Source organism: Mytilus galloprovincialis, chromosome 9 (assembly GCF_965363235.1).
Source record: "Mytilus galloprovincialis chromosome 9, xbMytGall1.hap1.1, whole genome shotgun sequence".
Lineage (NCBI taxonomy): Eukaryota > Metazoa > Mollusca > Bivalvia > Mytilida > Mytilidae > Mytilus > Mytilus galloprovincialis.
Genome location: NC_134846.1, coordinates 4,267,145 through 4,285,226, shown reverse-complemented (window position 1 = coordinate 4,285,226; position 18,082 = coordinate 4,267,145). Strand labels below are relative to the sequence as shown.

General features: G+C 31.4%; 1 protein-coding gene across 1 annotated transcript; it reads right to left on the bottom strand.

The window, feature by feature from the left end:
• Positions 1–14,755: 14,755 nt before the first annotated feature.
• On the bottom strand, positions 14,756–17,192 carry LOC143046596 (somatostatin receptor type 2-like). The gene has a single exon (XM_076219748.1). The coding sequence runs from the start codon at positions 16,835–16,837 to the stop codon at positions 15,605–15,607; it is 1,233 nt and encodes a 410-aa protein (XP_076075863.1). The 5' UTR covers positions 16,838–17,192; the 3' UTR covers positions 14,756–15,604.
• Between the last annotated feature and the right edge of the window lie 890 nt (positions 17,193–18,082).

The following is an 18,082-nucleotide window of genomic DNA, read 5'->3' as shown; positions in this document are numbered from 1 at the left end:
TTTATAAATTTATAAAAATGACAATATAATTGATATTCATGTCAACACCGAAGTGATAACATCGAAACGTCTACAACAGTAGCATCGACCTTGTGATGTAAATAGTTATCAAAGGTACCAGGCTTATAATTTGATACGCAAGACGCGCGTTTTGTCTACATTAGACTCATTAGTGAAACTCATATCAAAATAATTAGAAAGCCAAACAGGTATAAAGTTGCAAAGTTAAAGTGCTTTGAGGAACTAAAATTTCAAAAACTTGTGCTAAAACGCATGTTACATAATTGTTTGGTCTTTTCTAAATTGGATCATTAATTTAAAATATAAAGTACTAAACCAAAAACCAACACTTGTTTTCTCTTCAATATATTCGCCGACCTGCCTCAGTTCCAATTTTTTGGAAATTCCTGTTGTGTATTAGTTGTTTCAGTGCTCCGTCCAGCCTCTTTAATCTCCGCCAATGGATCAAAAACACTAATATAATAAACTATAGACTAGATATGGAAAAGAACCTATATATACTGAAGAACTGAATAAATTCTTTATGAAAAATTATTGCTTGATCGAAAATCATTTTGATTTACCTGTGCACTTTATCATGTAGGTTACCTTCCAAATGAGGGTAATTTCAGAGTGACGCGAAATTGTTGTTAGCCAATCAAAATAAAGTATTATAATTATCACATTTGTAATGAAATTAAATATTATAATAACAAACTAGAATCTTATCAAATCGTATGCAATAGAACAAATAGTCCTATCGATTTGATGTGTCAAGCCCTTGTCAACTGATTTTTATGATCTTATGTTGTACTGTAACACCACTTTCTCGGTAAGGGGAGGGTTCTTGGTGCGCCTTCGAACTAGTTTGACACTTGTTTAACACAACCACGTTATGTATGTGCATGTCCCATGTCCGGAGCCTGGAATTCACTGGTTTTTTGTTTGTTGCTGTAAATCATATGATTTTTATTCATTATTTTGTTTCATAAACCAAACTGTTATATTTCACGTTCGAATTGGTTTATATTTGTCATTTCGGAGCCTTTATATGTTGACTATGCGGTATGTGTTTTTTCCTATCGTTGAGTGCCGTACGTTTACCTATATGTTTTAAATTCTATGCCATTCGGTCTATTGTGAGGAGTTACCTGAATAAAAATAATTCCAAATCTATTTTTCATATAGTATCAAACAAACATCAAAACAAGAAGCGGAAATTACATAAATTAAAGGGATTAACAAAATTCTTAATTCAAACAGAAACCCTGATTCGAAAAGATTTTATTTCAAAAAATCAATATGCTTTCGTGAGACTGATCATCGATACCTACACACTGAACTTTCAACACCACTTTAAGAGAATCACAAAACCTATCCTTGGTTGAAAATTGTAGTCACAATAAGAATACATTCGTTCAAAACTTTTCCGCACTTTATTAATTAATATGTCAATTTAATATCAGTTAGAGATTATATACACTCGATATTTATTGTATAGATAGTTCCGTTTACTGATATTGGCAATAGAAACACATTTTTATATATATTTGTTTAAAATGATATAAGTACAATGACATATATAAATGTCTTTGAAACTAAAACCAGCTTTGAATACTCTCATAGCTGTAAAAAGGAAAATATTACAAAGCAGCAGTCTCACAATGTAAAAGAATGAAATACAGAAGTCAACTTACTTTGCTCATTGTTGAAAGCCGTACGGTGACCTATAGTTGTCAAATTCTCTGTCATTTTGGTCTCTTGTGGACGGTTGTCTCATTGGCAATCATACCACACCTTCTTTTTTATATTTACAGTGTAACCGTGGTAACTAGATATTCAACGTTCATTTTCCAAAAAAGTCACCTTAGGCTTTGTTCTCATATTTTTATGTATGCCTTGGTTTTCACAACAGATTGTTTTCGTTAAATATGTTTTTCTCCTAATAACTTGTTTATGGTGGCTCGTGGGTACAAAAATTTCAGCAATAAATTGAACCTTTAGTTTTTCATTACAAATTTTATTTATTACACTATTAGGTATTACCTTATGATATGATAAAAAAAATCAACCCAAACAATCGATTCGGTTTGGCCCCAGATGCCTTTAAAAATGTTTATATCATTGAAAAAGCTCCAAATTATCTCACTTTGGTGCAAAAAAGCCATTTTTGGCATTAAATTTGAAATATCTTTTTCAACTCATCGGTGACCTATATTTTTTATTATTGTTTTCATATAAGCTGTACATAAACTAAATAATTGTAAAATTTAGGCAATTTCTGTAATTAAGTTATTTTTCTATTTCGATATTACCTCTATTTCTCCTATTAGTTCAACAGAAAAAAAGGACATTAACAAAAATGTATGCTTCTCACGGAGGCAGATTGTGAGTTTAAATGAACGGTGACCCCATTTTTTTATTTCATTTTTCTTTTAAGTATATGATAAAGTTCATTTATAAAACAATATACGGAAATCCTATATTAGAAAAAAAATGGATTAATACCTAGGAACCCCCTTAAGAAAACACAACCAAATGTTGATAAAATAAATTACACGATGTAATTATATAGTCACGATTCTAAGAATGTTTCCATTTATGCAAATGGAGGGTTTGGTTAGGTTATTTAATGCTAAGTTACAAGTCCTCAAATTTTTCAAAATTAATGTTAATGCATGTTATATTATCATAATTCAATTCTAACACGTTAACTAGTATATTCAAATATATTCAATGAATTTGTGTTGGCTTATTATTTATTTCAATCACGCCGATGAATTTTGATTTATTTCAGCACCAACGCCTACACGTTTCATTATTTTGATGTTGGCACAATTTAGAATAAACATACATGCAACCTGCAACATATATATGTAACGTTTTCATATATTCTGTTATACATAGGCCAAGAGAACACACACACGCACACATGTACACACACTCAAAAGAAGACAATTTTGAAAAAAAATCTAAATCTATAAATAGTTGGCACTGATTTAAATTAGTGTCTCCTCCATGACAGTCTTGAACATTGAATAAGAGACATTGCTATTTTAGTGTTTGGTACAGTATTGCTGTTTTTTTACACCACAGTTTAACATAGAACCCTATGCATGTAGGAAGAAACCAGATACCTTTTGATGTCATAAAACACTATCAAATCTATGAACGGTTGCATGGCACTGATTTAAATTAGTGTCTCCTCCATGACAGTCTGGAACATGAAATTAAAGACACTGCTATTTTAGTGTTTGGTCCAGTTTTGCTGTCACTGTGCACCACATGTACAGTTCAACATAGAACCTTATATGAGAAAACTAGAGACCTCTTTATGTCAGGAAAACTATCAACTACTTACCAAAGGTACCAAGATTATAATTAAGTACGCCAGACGCGCGTTTCCTCTACATAAGACTCATCAGTGACGTACATATCAAAATATTTATAAAGCCAAACAAGTACAAAACTACAGATTAGTGAGGATCCAAAATTCCAAAAACCTCCAAACATACTATCTACACTGATTTGTGTACACACTTGTATTATAATAACAAACTAAAATCCTATCAAATCGTATACAATAGCACAAATAATCATATCGATCTGATGAGCCGAGCCCTTGCCAACTGATTTTTGTGATCTTAGTTGTACTTTAAAACAACTTTCTTGGTTAGAGGAGGGTTTATTCACCTTCGAACTAGTTTAACACAGCCACATTAAATATGTACATGTCCCAAGTCAGAAGCCTGCAATTCAGGGGTTGTTGTTTGTTGCTGCACATCATATTTGTTTTTCGTTCATTATTTTGATTCTTAAGTCAGGCTGGTAGATTTCTCATTAAAATTGGGTTATATTTGTCATTTCGGAGCCTTTATAAATTGACTTTGCGGTATCAGTTTTATTCATCGTTGAAAGCCGTACGTTTACCTAGATGTGTTAATTTCTGTGGTCTATAAATTAATGCAGAGTTGCCTGAATGACAATAATACCACATCTTAATATGTTCATATAGTATTCTAACAAACAGCAAAACAAGAAGCGGAAATTACACGAAACAAAATTCTTAAGTCAAAGAAAAACCTTTGCTTTCGAACAGATTTTATTTCAAAACATCAATATGATATCGTGAGTCTTATCATGGATACCTACAAAATGAATTTTCAATACCACTTCAAGAGAATCATGAAACCGATCCGTGGTTGAAAATATTTGTCTCAATAAAACTACATCGGTTCAAACATTTTCCGCACGTAACATTTAACTTAATATGTTTGTCTCATAGTCACTGTAATTTCAGTTAGAGATTATACATTCGATATTTTTCATTGTATAGTTCTGCTTACTGGTATTTGAAATAGAAAAAAAAACCACATCTTTATATATGTTTGTTTATATTGATATAAGTTAATTGGTATACTTTGAAACTAAAACCAGCTTTGGATACTAACATAGCTATTAAAGGGAAAATATTATAAAGCAGTAATCTAACTATGTAAGAGAATGTAATACAGACTTACTGTGGTAACTAAATATTCAATGTTCTTTTTTCTAAATAAGTCACCTTACATGTAGGCTTTGTTTTCATTTTTGTATATGCCTGGGTTTTCACTACAGGTTTTTTTTTTTTTGACTTGTTTAAGGAAACAAAACCAAATGTTGATAAAATGAATTAAACAATGTAATTAAATAGTCAATGTTATTCTAATGGAGGATTTTGTTAGCGAATTTAATGCTAAGTTATAAGCCCTCATATTATTAAAAAATAATGTTTGTCCAGTTGATTGACGCTGATTGTAGGTATAGTACGGTGATTTTTCTACTCTAAATGTGTTTGTTTTTCTTCTTTAGAATTGAATGCTTCTTTTTGCATGTTATGCAATTATAACATTATTACAAGTAAACAAATGTATTTAAATAGCATTAATACAATTGTGGTGCCTAATTATTTACCTCATTCACACCGATGCATTTTGATTTATTTTAGCACCAACGTCTACACGCTTCATAATATGAAGTTGCCACAACATAGAAGAAACATACATGCAACCTACAACACATATATAAGTAACGTGTTCATATATTAAGTTATACTTAGACGAAGAGAACACACACACACACACACACACACTCACACTCACAAGAAGACAATTTAGAAAAAAATATGAATATTGTAACACATGGTCGTGACACAGTGCAGCTTTATAGAAAATGAGAAAATCGTCTTTTATCCAACTTGTAATATGATATTGTATCTGGAACTATTTCCCTTCGATTGATGACGTTCGTTCATGTATATGTTACCACAAGTTTCATTGTATAGGAAACATATTACAGTGATAACATCTCTTGCAAAATGTTCAGTCGGTGTAATTGAAATATTAGCACAGAATATGAAACATAAAAACAATCGTATCTATTCATCATGTTACATGTCTGAAAAGATTTATTTCAGCTAGTAAAATATGTATTTGAGTGATGAATCGTTGTATCACAACGGAAGGGTAATTGACAGAAAAAAATTATTTTCTATTCCGCGGTAAATGAGAATTGCGTTTATGGTTCGATAATACCTTCATGCCTTTCACTGTTTTTCTTTTGAAATCCTCTCTTTTTATGTTGAGTCTCTTTTTCTAATAGAAATACATTTGTCATATCAACTTCTTTCAGAGATAAAAGACTCAATGTTTTTGTTAGATTTGTGGCAATGATGGATTTGTGAAATATTGATATGGCATTTGTTTGGACAGGACATTGATATATATTAATATGACTTACTTATAATGCAATGTATCTGTTTTTGAATGCAGGAGATTTGGGTTATGAAACATCAACCAAGTATTGCAAAATTAAATGATGAGGTTAACTTAGAACGTTGTTTTACAATTACGAAATTGTGATTTTACAATTTGTTATGTGCTTAATCAAACCTTTTCTGGTGTTAACCGTAAAGGTTACTTTAATGTATTCAGTTTTTCTGGATCCAAGATATGTTGAAAGAACAAAGTATGATTAAAGTGTATTATGAGGAACACACGAAAACAAATACATAGTATTTACCGATAGCAGATGGTTCCTCCATTTCTCTATTATATAGAGTCTGTAAACAAACATACGGCTTTGCTCATTGTTGAAGGCCGTACGGTGATCTAAAGTTGTTAATGTCTGTGTCATTTTGGTCTTTTGTGGATAGTTGTCTCATTGGCAGTCATACCACATCTTCTTTTTTATATATTGGTTGTCATGTATTCATAAATATGTTTGCAAAATCATTTTATACTAGAGATATAATTCTACTGCACAATAAATGTCAGGGGCACTGAAATCCGGTTCCGTCTTCTAAAAATCACCATTATTTCTCCGAAATTACAAAAATAAACACATATTGTCAATGTTTCTCAATAGTTAGTTTGGATTCGAATTTTTATTGAAAACCGCTAACTATCTTTCATCCTGTCTGTATTGATTCCAACTTTCTATTTCCAACCGCTATCCAACTTCCCGCTTTCACCAGCTTTCCCAAGTGTCTCGTATACCCCTGAAAAGCTTAGGTAAAATTTAGATATAGTACACAATAGAAACCTAATACGAATAAAGAAGTATCGATGTTTATACTCAGCCTGAACATTTTGGTATCAAATGATTCCTTTAGTAGACAAATGGAACGCAATTGCACTTTAGATAATTGCTTAATTGAAGCGTGACTTATTATGTTATTGAAGTTGAAGAAAAGCAAAGACCATTTCGAAGTCTAAGTCTTTTTAATAAAGGATTGATGCTGCAGAATTTCTATGCATCAATGATATGTACTTAATGATCTGATTTGTTTTTAACTTCGTTGAATTTAAATAGAAAATAACAAGAATATCAAATATTGAACAGAACCAATTTAAAATATAATGTTTTTCTTTATTTAAAGAAATTGTATTGTCATTTTGCAAGCATTTGAGATTCATGTTTCAGAGGCATGGAAAACCCATTAGCGTAACATTATATCAACGAACCTATGAAAATGTGAAAGAAACAACACAATGTTCATGTTATTTTGTATAGTTTTTTCCCCCTTTTTAATACAACAAATGACTAATTAGCTGACATCCTACATGTACATATCGGATACCATTAAAACAGAAAAGTGTTAATCTGTTAACAAATGTTAAACTGGCCTGTGCATTTCCGTAAGATTACCGATAGACATGTGACCCGATATGAACCTACATCGACTATCAACTACATGTAGACAAAACATTATTTAAACTACATGTAAAATTGATACTTATAAAACTGATCAATAAAGTTCTATACAGAAATATTTGTCTAAACTTGATATATTTATTTGTTATAAAAACACTTTACGTAGCCTTATTAACCCCTTATCAAGACTCATCCATCATCATTGCCGAACACAGAATTCATTTGAAAAGGTCATTCCAAATCGACTGAATGTACACACTGACATAAATATTTGCCACTGGTCTTTACTAAAACAACGATTCACTCATAAATGCATTACTGAAAAAGGTTGAGGTTAATTGTATGTGTGTGTAGTATCTTAGATTCGTTAAAATACAACTAGAAATAAAATAAACATTACCCCTTCCCTTTGCCAAATAATCCTTGGAGAAAATATACCATTTGAAACAAACAAAAAATATACTAATGTAGGGATCCTTAATATCGCAATTATGTTTTTCCGTCTGTATGCACGCTGATGCTACGTTTTTAATGCGTAATCGGGACATCTGTAAACTATTTCAAATCTTCCAAAATCAAAATAAATTTCTTAAAGGAGCAACCACTTTACCTCAAAAAAAGGGGGGGGGGGTTCTGAGTCAGAATTTTTTCTCGCGCGAAAGTTTATATTTATTTATTTATTTTTTTTTTTTTTTTTTTTATGGAACAAATTAAATATTTAGCACTATAATGTAAGGGGAAGGAAACTTTTGATTCGGAATATTTGTTCATTCTCTTCTAACCATCTGTATTACCCGATTTTTTTTTAAATCAAATTGTGGGAACATCCACCCCCACCCTTCTTTTTAAAATCAAATGGTCATTCCCTACCTGCTAGAAAAATTGTTCAAAAATTTGAAGGAACATTTAAATGACATATAGTTTAAGTGTGAACAAATCTTATGTACAGGTAACTAAACAAGGTGTATAGATGTGAACAAATTTAATGTGAAACTTGTGTACATTACATTAAACCATATGTAAACATGTTTACTGTACACGGCGTTTTGGTGTGAACACGTCTTAAGATGTAAATATAAATAAAGACAAGCATGTCCAATGGTAAATTGTCACTTTTTTCTTGGTCGACTTGAGTTATGTCATGAATTATTTGCCACTGCCACTGGACGTTAAGCAATGAACAATCAATCAATCATATATAACTCTTCGCTTTACTTGTATACCAATTTTGTTTTGGTGTATCAGTAGATAAAACGATTTTCATGGTAGGTTCTTTTTTCACCTTTTCAATTTGTTCATTGCTTTCTTTTCGATAATTGAACATACTGAGCACATGCCAAATCCATCTACAACTAAGGGCCAAATTTGATTGTGCATGAGGTCAAATTTATGATTTATTGACTTGCAAGACAACTGTACTATTTCGGTGATGTTATGAACTTTTCTAACTTACAAGAGCTTAGACTGAACCAAACCTGCTGCTAGTGTATTTCTATTTCTTCTTATTTAAATCTACATGTAAAATCTCTTTAAATGTATAATTACTTCATTTCTTTGTAATAACTTATTACCAATTTCCATCAGAGCTAACGTCGATGTACTTGTCGAGTTTTCGTGATTTACAACAACATGGTTTACTTTTATTATTGGATGTGAATGTCAATTAAAAACGACTTGTGTTTGAGAATTCCTGGAAAACCGTTATTTGATAACATTCTATTTTAGAAGTACTTCAAGACAGAAGAAGAAGCATTAGATTAATTACTATGTATTTTTGTATTCTAAATAGCACGTTTATGTGCTAGTTGTGTGATATGGAAATTATATTGTTATTATCATCATGTGTGTTTGATTTTGTAAACTTTTATCATTATATTCAATTTAATATTTCACTTACACTGTTACATTTAACAGTCTTTGCATTGTCATCACGTTTTCTTCTCGAACAAATGTACGCATGTGTGTCTGAGGATATAAATTAAATGATTATTAAAAGCATTTGAATCGTATATTATGAAATCTTACATTGGAACCAGATCTTGAATTTCGACTGTTCTGTTTACTTCGATATAGTAATTCAAACAAAGAAATCTGTTTTTTTTTTTTTTTTTTTTTTTTTTTTTTTGTTGTGTTTTTGTAATAAATTATAGTATTTCGCAAACATGGTTAAAAAAATATTGCTTATGCAGCCGATAATGACTATTCTACTACAATAACATCATTATACCGGTTGGCTTCAAATATTATATCCGTTAATTCCATTTGAACAGGATTGAAACGTAACCTTTTGAATAGATATATGAAGAAATTATTTAATTTAACAACAACAAATGGCCAATACATTACATGAAATTGTATAATTAAATTTAAATTTATAAATCACAACCATCGCTGATTTTGACTGTCCTTGAATTTTGAATAAAAATATATCATGACAATTAAAGTTCCCAATACATGTCATCATAACTAAATCTTAATCACTTCGTTCACTAATCACACTTCAAAATCTTCGTAATTCATCTGTAATTGAACGAAAGAGTCAAATTAGAATAAAGGATAACCTTCGAAAGATTTAACTGTGGCATTTACAAATCAGATTATCAAAAGATACAAACAGCGCTAGTCTTTTATAAATGTATTGTGTTCAAAACGTCTTTCTAGATTTTAAATTACTCCCACAAAGAATGCTCAAACTAAATAATTAAAAGCCAATGATGTATAAGAACCGAAAGAGTAAAGGACCTATATGACCAGAAAGAACCTTAAAATTAATAGCCTAATCCATCTATGGTCATATTTGCGTGAGGCAGTAGAAACCTTACATTCTGTTGTTTGGTAGAAATTTCAATAATTGACCTTCCGATTATTTCCGAACCTATTACCAAATAATAGAACTGAGAGTGGACTGATACAAAACTCATTATTGTACGCTTTGTTCTAAAACTTTTGCTAATCTCGTATATCATCGCATTTGATATTTATCAAGAAATATTCTACAAAATTGGTCCACTAAAAGGATATCATGACAACAAAAGTAAAATTTATTACATCCTCATTTTGTTATCTGAACGGTAGTTAGATGCTACGCAAGACATGTGTGTCTATGTAATCTACCAGGATACGTCACAGTGATGCATGTGATGCAAAACATCTACAGTAGGAAATATACAAGTTAAACACTTCTGAACAGCATAAGTTTTATAAAAGTGTGTCAGAAATCATATCTAATATTCTTCTTCATTCATAATAACCTTCCATCATTACCGGTCTGAACAAAGAGATAACACGACGGGTGTCTAATACGGTGCAAGAAATGCTTGCCTTTGCCGAGCACCTGATTTCACTCCCTGTTTTTAGTGGAGTTCGTGTTGTTTCTTATTTATTATTTATAACTGCTGATGTAAATGTCTTTTGGTTTTACGAGTCTTTGCTTACTCCTTGGTTTTGATTGTTATTGTCTTTTGATATACGATCATGGTATATGTTGCCAGTGAAGGCTGATTTTCTATATTACATGATTAGCAAATAAGTTTCCTTTTCTAAACTGCCTCAAGTAAAGTTTCTATTGTATCTTGTTTTGTATTGACCAGTGATCACACAACCGACCAGATAAGTTATAACTCTTATTACAATGCTTTTGGTAATATCAACATAAACCTTTTATGAGGTGTTGACGATTGTCTGCAAGTGTTGTATAAATCTTACTAGTTACGTAAAGCTCTATTAGAAAAGAAAACGCAAAAGAACTTTTCGGGAGCCATAGGGTGTTCCGTATTGTTGATATGCACAAAGTGTTGTTTAACTCTGACTTACTAGTTACGTTAAGTTTTGTTGAAAAATAAACACAAAAGATATTTTAGGGACCCAATGGTGGTGTCGTATTATTTATAGGCATTTTAAGGAAGAAATATCATTGGTTTACATACAGATGTAACATTCATCAAAACAGAAAATATTTCATGTACAAAACGTCTCGTGTTCTTCTAAACGAGGCATAGTTACAGAATATATGATTTGTATTTAAATCAAATTTGGTTTTTATGCCTCACATACGATAAGGGGCATTATGCTTTCTGGTCTGTGCGTTCGTTCGTTCGTTCGTTCGTCCGTCCGTCCGTCCGTCCGTCCGTCCGACCGTCTGTCCCGCTTCAGGTAAAAGTTTTTTGTCAAAGTAGTTTTTGATGAAGTTGAAGTCCAATCAACTTGAAACTAAGTACACATGTTCCCTATGATATGATCTTTCTAATTTTTACCCAAATGCATGGTCCACGGAACATAGAAAATGATAGTGTGAGTGGGGAAACCGTGTACTATGGACATATTCTTGTTTTATTAAAATTGGGTTTTAAAAATGCATTCGAGTTGGGAAACAAAAGTACGATAGAAACAAACAACACGAACCATTAGTAACATAATTCATCCCCCACGTATAACATTGATTCGTTGATTAATAAAACTGCATCTAATATTCCTTGATTGCTGTCTATACATTATTTAAATAAATTTTTAAAGTACTGTTAATTCACAAATTATTCCATACATTTTTTTAAAAAAAAAGGACAATAATCCGAGATTAATTATTGCTTGCAGTATAATGTATTAAAGTATAGCAAATGCAATCAAATGCATTTTTGTTTTTGTTTTGCAATACACACCCAGTCACATTATTCGTATCAATAAAAACCTAAATTTACAGTAACCGAAAGGAAAAACTTTTATCATGGGATTGCACCCTTTTTGAATACTGATATCATTGTACAACATGGTTTTGTTTTTAATTTCAAAGTGTATGGATAACTATTGAAGCTTTCTAACGGGAGAACATATTGAAGCATTCTAACGGGAGAACATATTGGAGCTTTTTCTAACGGGAGGGCAAATTGAAGCTTTCTAACGGGAGAACATATTTCAGATTTTGAACGGGAGAACACATTGAAGCTTAATAACGGCAGAATAGATTAAAGAGTTCTAACAGGAGAACATATTGAAGCTTTCTTATGGGAGAACATAGTGAAGTTTTTTCTCGGGAGAACATAATTGGAAATTTCTAACGGAAGAACATATTGAAGATTTCTAACGGGAGAACGTATTGAAATTTTTTAGCGGGAGAACATATTGAAGATTTAAAACGGGAGAACATAGTGAAGCTTTCTAACGGGATAACATACTGAAGTTTTCTAACGGGAGAACATATTGGAAAATTCTAACGGAAGAACATATTGAAGATTTCTAACGGGAGAACGTAATGAAGCTTTTTAATGGGAGAACCTATTGAAGATTTCTAACCAGAGAACATATTGAAACGTTCTATTGGGAGAACATATTGAAGCTTTCTAACGGGAGAACATATTGAAGCTTTCTAACGGGAGAACATATTGAAGTTTTATAACGGGAGAACATTTTGGAAATTTCTAACGGACATTGAAGATTTCTAATGGGAGAACGTAATGAGTTTTTTAAACGGGAGAACAGATCGAAGATTTCTAACCGGAGAACGTATTGAAGCGTTCTAATGGGAGAACATATTGGAGCTTTCTAACGGGAAAACGTATTGACGCTTTCTAACGGGAGAACATATTGAAGATTTCTAACCAGATAACATATTGGGACATTCAAACTCATAGATCGAAAATAAACCGACAACGCCATGGCTAAAAAAGGATAAAAGATAAACAGATAAATAATAGAACACAAGACACAACATAGAAAAGTTAAGACTAAGCAACACGAACCCCACCTAAACAACCGGGTGATCTCAGGTACAGCTGTCGTGTTGCTTAATTATACCACTTTAAAATTCGTACTTGTGATGAGTTACAGGACGGTTGCCAACAGTAGAACCGGAACTGTTTATCCCTTCGATTGCCAGATTTGACGTCGTTTGTGTGTTGAATTTTTTTATCTTCTGTATGCTTTTTCGTGGACAGTTGTTAGTTTTGTTATTATTTTTTCTGGCCATGCTGTTGTTTGCTTTTATTTGTCCGACTTAAACAATTTTCAATTGTATTTCCTTTAGGTATATTCTATCTTTTTGCTTTAGATTTGCTTGGTTGTAATTAATATCGATGTTGGTGTTGTTCAACGGCTAATATTAATCTCGTTAATAACAAAGACAAACATTTTTGAAACGAAACTTGAAAGTACAGTATCAAATACCGTCATAAAAGTATTTTATAAACCTTGAACATTAACAAGACTGACTATGGAAATGTTTAGTCATTGCATACATGTATGACATTTCATTTGAAATGTTGCGTCTTTATAGCACAAACAATTGAGAATGTACTAAAAAGTTAGAATACAATTCCTTAAGGACTTATTATCTCTAAAAAAAAATTTACGGGCGCTTTTGTGGTATTTAATTATTCTCTGTTGATTTAGATTTTAAAAGTACCAATTGCTATCTCGAGCAAACTGGATTAAGGTTATTTGTGATAGAGAAAACCATGCATCTCAAGAGAAGATCATGTTTATTTGATCAACATAAACCATCTGAGCTCATATACAAGTCAGCAATATTATAACTGGTATTTTATTATGATAAAATATACAAAATACTACAGTTACATAGAAGACAAAAGATTCAAGAGCATATATGACACAATTACTGTTTTAGTTTTACATGCAAAAACAAGCAAGCAAGTTTAAAGAAAAAAAGAAAACATAAAAAGGTCAACAAGAACACTGTATAATAAAATAATTATGTTTAACAGTACAACATGTACAGCCACTAGCATGCAGAAAAAAGAAACCCTCCTCCTTTTCCAATTTAGACCATATGTCACAAAACAAAATCTGAACTGTTCAGATACCAACTGCAGGACCTCTACAAATATAGCTTGATTAAGGATATAAAAGACTTTTTTAAGATTTTATAGCAAGGGTCAAAATGTACCACAAGTGCAGGCATTTTGCACAGTTGGGTGTTGAATACTGCAGCCGGTTACGGAAACAAAATGAAATCGTTTTTTTCGTTTTGTTATTTTTATTTTTAGTTTGCCTTTTCGGTTTTCTTTCCCTCTGTTGATGTATGCGATAGTTACTCTCTATTTCATGTATGTGTACACAGGCAAATTTCTCTCAAATTCCAATGAAATTCACATAATTTTTTTTAGAAATTCATGTGAGCAAATTTGTCTGTGTATACAGAACGAAATTCTTATTTTTCTTAAAGCGGGGTAACCTTGAAATTAATCTTAACTTCATTTTAGATTAATGTTTTGAAATCTTTGAAAAATAAACTTATTTTAGATACCAGGATTGACATTTTGTACCCGCGTTTTTGTCGTTAAAACTTAGACTCATCAGCGACGCTCGAAAAAAAAAGTAAAAAAATGCCATGAAAATGGCTTTTGTTGTAGGTATATAATTAATGCCATATCATTGATAAGTAAATACCATTGTGACAAACTCCCCTGCAGTTCAAGCTCCGATCAAGTGTACTACTCTACATTGATGGAGTAAAGGAAAATAGTTCAGGAACAAAAACGATCACTGTATAGAGTTTGGATTGTTGACACATGTTAGCTATCAGGAAATCTTTTTGTTTTGTCGACGGATATAACTTTATAAAATTGTTTATGTCAATGAAATATCAGTTAATGTTCCCCGTATTATAAATAGTCAGAACAATAGATTGTGCTTTGTAAACAAATTATGTTTTACGGATGAAAGCTTTTTGGTTTTTTTTAAATGAAATTATATGTGTCCGGAGTTTTGCAAATAAAAAAGATATCATTAGTTATATTTAGATTCAGCCTCTTATTTGATATTCTGGAGAAAAAAACCAACTAAATAATCATAAAAAAGATAGCTTCATTTTTAATTTATTGAAAATGTATACAATTTGATATTATTATCGTATTTCGATACGTTTTTATGATTTTCATCAACAACTAATTTCCCCTGTTTGAATTTTATAATTTCTAGAAATAAGAACCTTATATTTTTCGTGACGCACATACAAGTTTTGAATTAATTACACAGTCTTATTGAACTGTTTCTTTGTGATTTGATATTATATATACCAAACACTTCATAATTAATTATTTCACGTCTGTTAACTTTAAAGGATAACTAGGATGCGTACGAGGAGTAATCAAATCATAAATACTTATTTGTTTATCAAAGAATCAACACAATTTAATTAGGATCTGGATGTTTTTTTAATTGAATAGGGCAAAATAGATACAAAAATAAAGACTAGCGAAACATGATCCAAGAAATAAAAAAAAAAGATAGAAAAATAGAATAATTGGGTACTTGAATATAAATACTACAGAATGTTTAGAAAATAGATAAATAATAGTGAATAATTACTTTATAATCAAAGAATATAGACACGAAGACACCCCCTCATTTCCAGACCCTATAACAAAAACGTTAAAGTACATACAATAATTCATTAGGTCTATGTCTGGCTCTCTTTGTCCACATACATGTTAGTGGTCTTGTCCATTAAACGTTTTTCTTCTTCATTCAGATAAGGTACACTTTCAGATTTCATAAGTCCAGATTTTTCGGCAACAGTTTGTGTGGTTAGTTCGTAACGTTCTGATTTCCGATTGTTATTTTTCCCATTCTTACGCTTCCCGCTTAGTTTGGTAAAAACACTATTTTCGTTGATCAAACTTTTGTTGATTTCGGCTTGTGTGGCACATTTAAATGCTTTTGCAAAACTTTTTCTAAAGTTGTCACTTAAGAAAGCGTATAATAAAGGATTAAGCATACTGTTTGCAAATGTTAAGACTGTAAATGCATTAAACACGTAAATTTGCCATTTTGTTGGACTAGTTCCCTGATGAAAAGTCAGGTTTACTTGGAAAACCCAATGTGGTAACCAGCAAATAACGTAAACTGATATTACAGTAAGGACCATTTTTGTTACTTTCCTATGCGATCTTTTCTTTTCTTTCGATTTCACTGCTGGTCCAACAGTTTTAAGTCTTAACACAACTGAGAGGTAAAACACGGAAATCATAGACACAGGTATTGCAAAGCCAAGTAAGAACGTATACCATGTAAATGCTTTGTTTGGTGATATTAGTTGATTTTTCGGCCATTTAATGGTACAAGTTTGCCAATCGTGATTCTTCGGATTCGGTACAGTATTTGAGTAAAGAATAATTGGAAGCATTACGATAAATGAAACAGTCCAGATGCATAGACATATAAAGAACGCCTTGTTTGTGGTACGGTATTGCCCTGATCGTATTGGATGACACACGGCAAGATACCGGTCTCCACTCAAAGCCGTCAATGTGAAAACGCTTGTAACGAAATTTATAGCATACAATACAAAGAAAATCTTACACATGGCTGTTTCGAATATCCAGTGTTCTAAAATTGTCGTTGTAATTAGAAATGGCAAGCTTATAAGAAACAAAACATCCGAAATCGCAAGATTGAGAATATACAAATTGGTAACCGTTTTCATTTTAGCAAATCGGGTTACAACATATATGACTAACAGATTACCAACCAATCCACCGACACATATCAAAGAATACGACGAAACTAAAAATACTGTCATGGCCGCCTTGTTTATAGCTTCGTAAGTCTGATTCGTCCCGTTTTCGAATTCGTCCGTAAAGTTATCATCACAGTAAAGATTCTGTAAAATATCAGAGCCATTTGCATTCATATCTACCTTCCAATTGGTAAACTTATCCACTGTTCAAAAGTTTTATGTCAATTCAATAACAATCAGCAACTCTTATTCATTTTCTCGTTATCTATGGTGTCAAGGAAGATCGCATATCAAAATAACATATTTGTTCACTAATCGGTAAAGAATTTGACTTAAATTAGATAATTCTTACCGGCAAGAAATAATAGAATTATCCTGCTATATAACTAGATAATTAAAGTCCCGAAAGACAATCTTGAACTTAATGAAATGTTACATTCGGAAACAAATAACAATCGGCTTTTCTTCAAGTGTGGTCATTAACCAATCAGCTGATTATTTTCGTCTGTTGTCAAAGTCACTAAGTCAAATGAACAATTTTTTTTAGCTTCTTGAGGTTTTATTAGGTAGCAAATAATGGAGGTTGATTCTATATAATAACACACGGAGACGAGTCCACTTTATTAATTCTATGTTCCAATCTCGCAGAGAAAACAATTCAGCGTATAATTACATGCTTAAATCCTATGGATTGTTACAAATAATAAATCAATGCCTAACAAGGTCTGCATTAGAATTTCTTAACTTGGTACTATTGTCGCATCCTCTGCGATTTTTCATTTAATATACAATTATGTTATAGCAATGGAATTATACGTAGATCCAATAAGAAAGGGAAATCCTCGTATTGCGATAAATGAATGAAGAAAAACGACTTTATAAACCAACGCTCTTTTTATATTCAAGTAACAATCATTATACCTTGCATTGATTTCAACGTAAAAATATTATTTAGTTGTGTTTCGGATGAAAAGAATGAAATCTATTCGTTGCAATATTCGTTATAGAAAGCAATTACTAAGTTGGCTATTTCTCATTTTATACGACATTTCAAATAAACGCATTTGAGTTCGATATTGTATTATTTTGATAAAAATAGATTATTGGTTATATTTTCTCGCTGTGTTTGACTTTCAATTAGCTCATTGTTTCAAAGAGATAAGGCTTGTATTATTAATAACAAATGTTAATAAAATTTCATCAATCATTTCTGAATGTGCTTCTGAAGAGAAAAAAAATATATGACTGCTAAGGTTGGTGCTACTAACTTGTAAGAGACTGATATGTCTGGAGTCGATAGATTAAACAGTGCACTAAATACCAAGATGACAAGCGGAAACCAAAGCTGCTTATATAATTATATCATAAAATCATTCTAAAGAAGAAACAAAATTTTCCCTGCCGTGAGTTTAATTTACT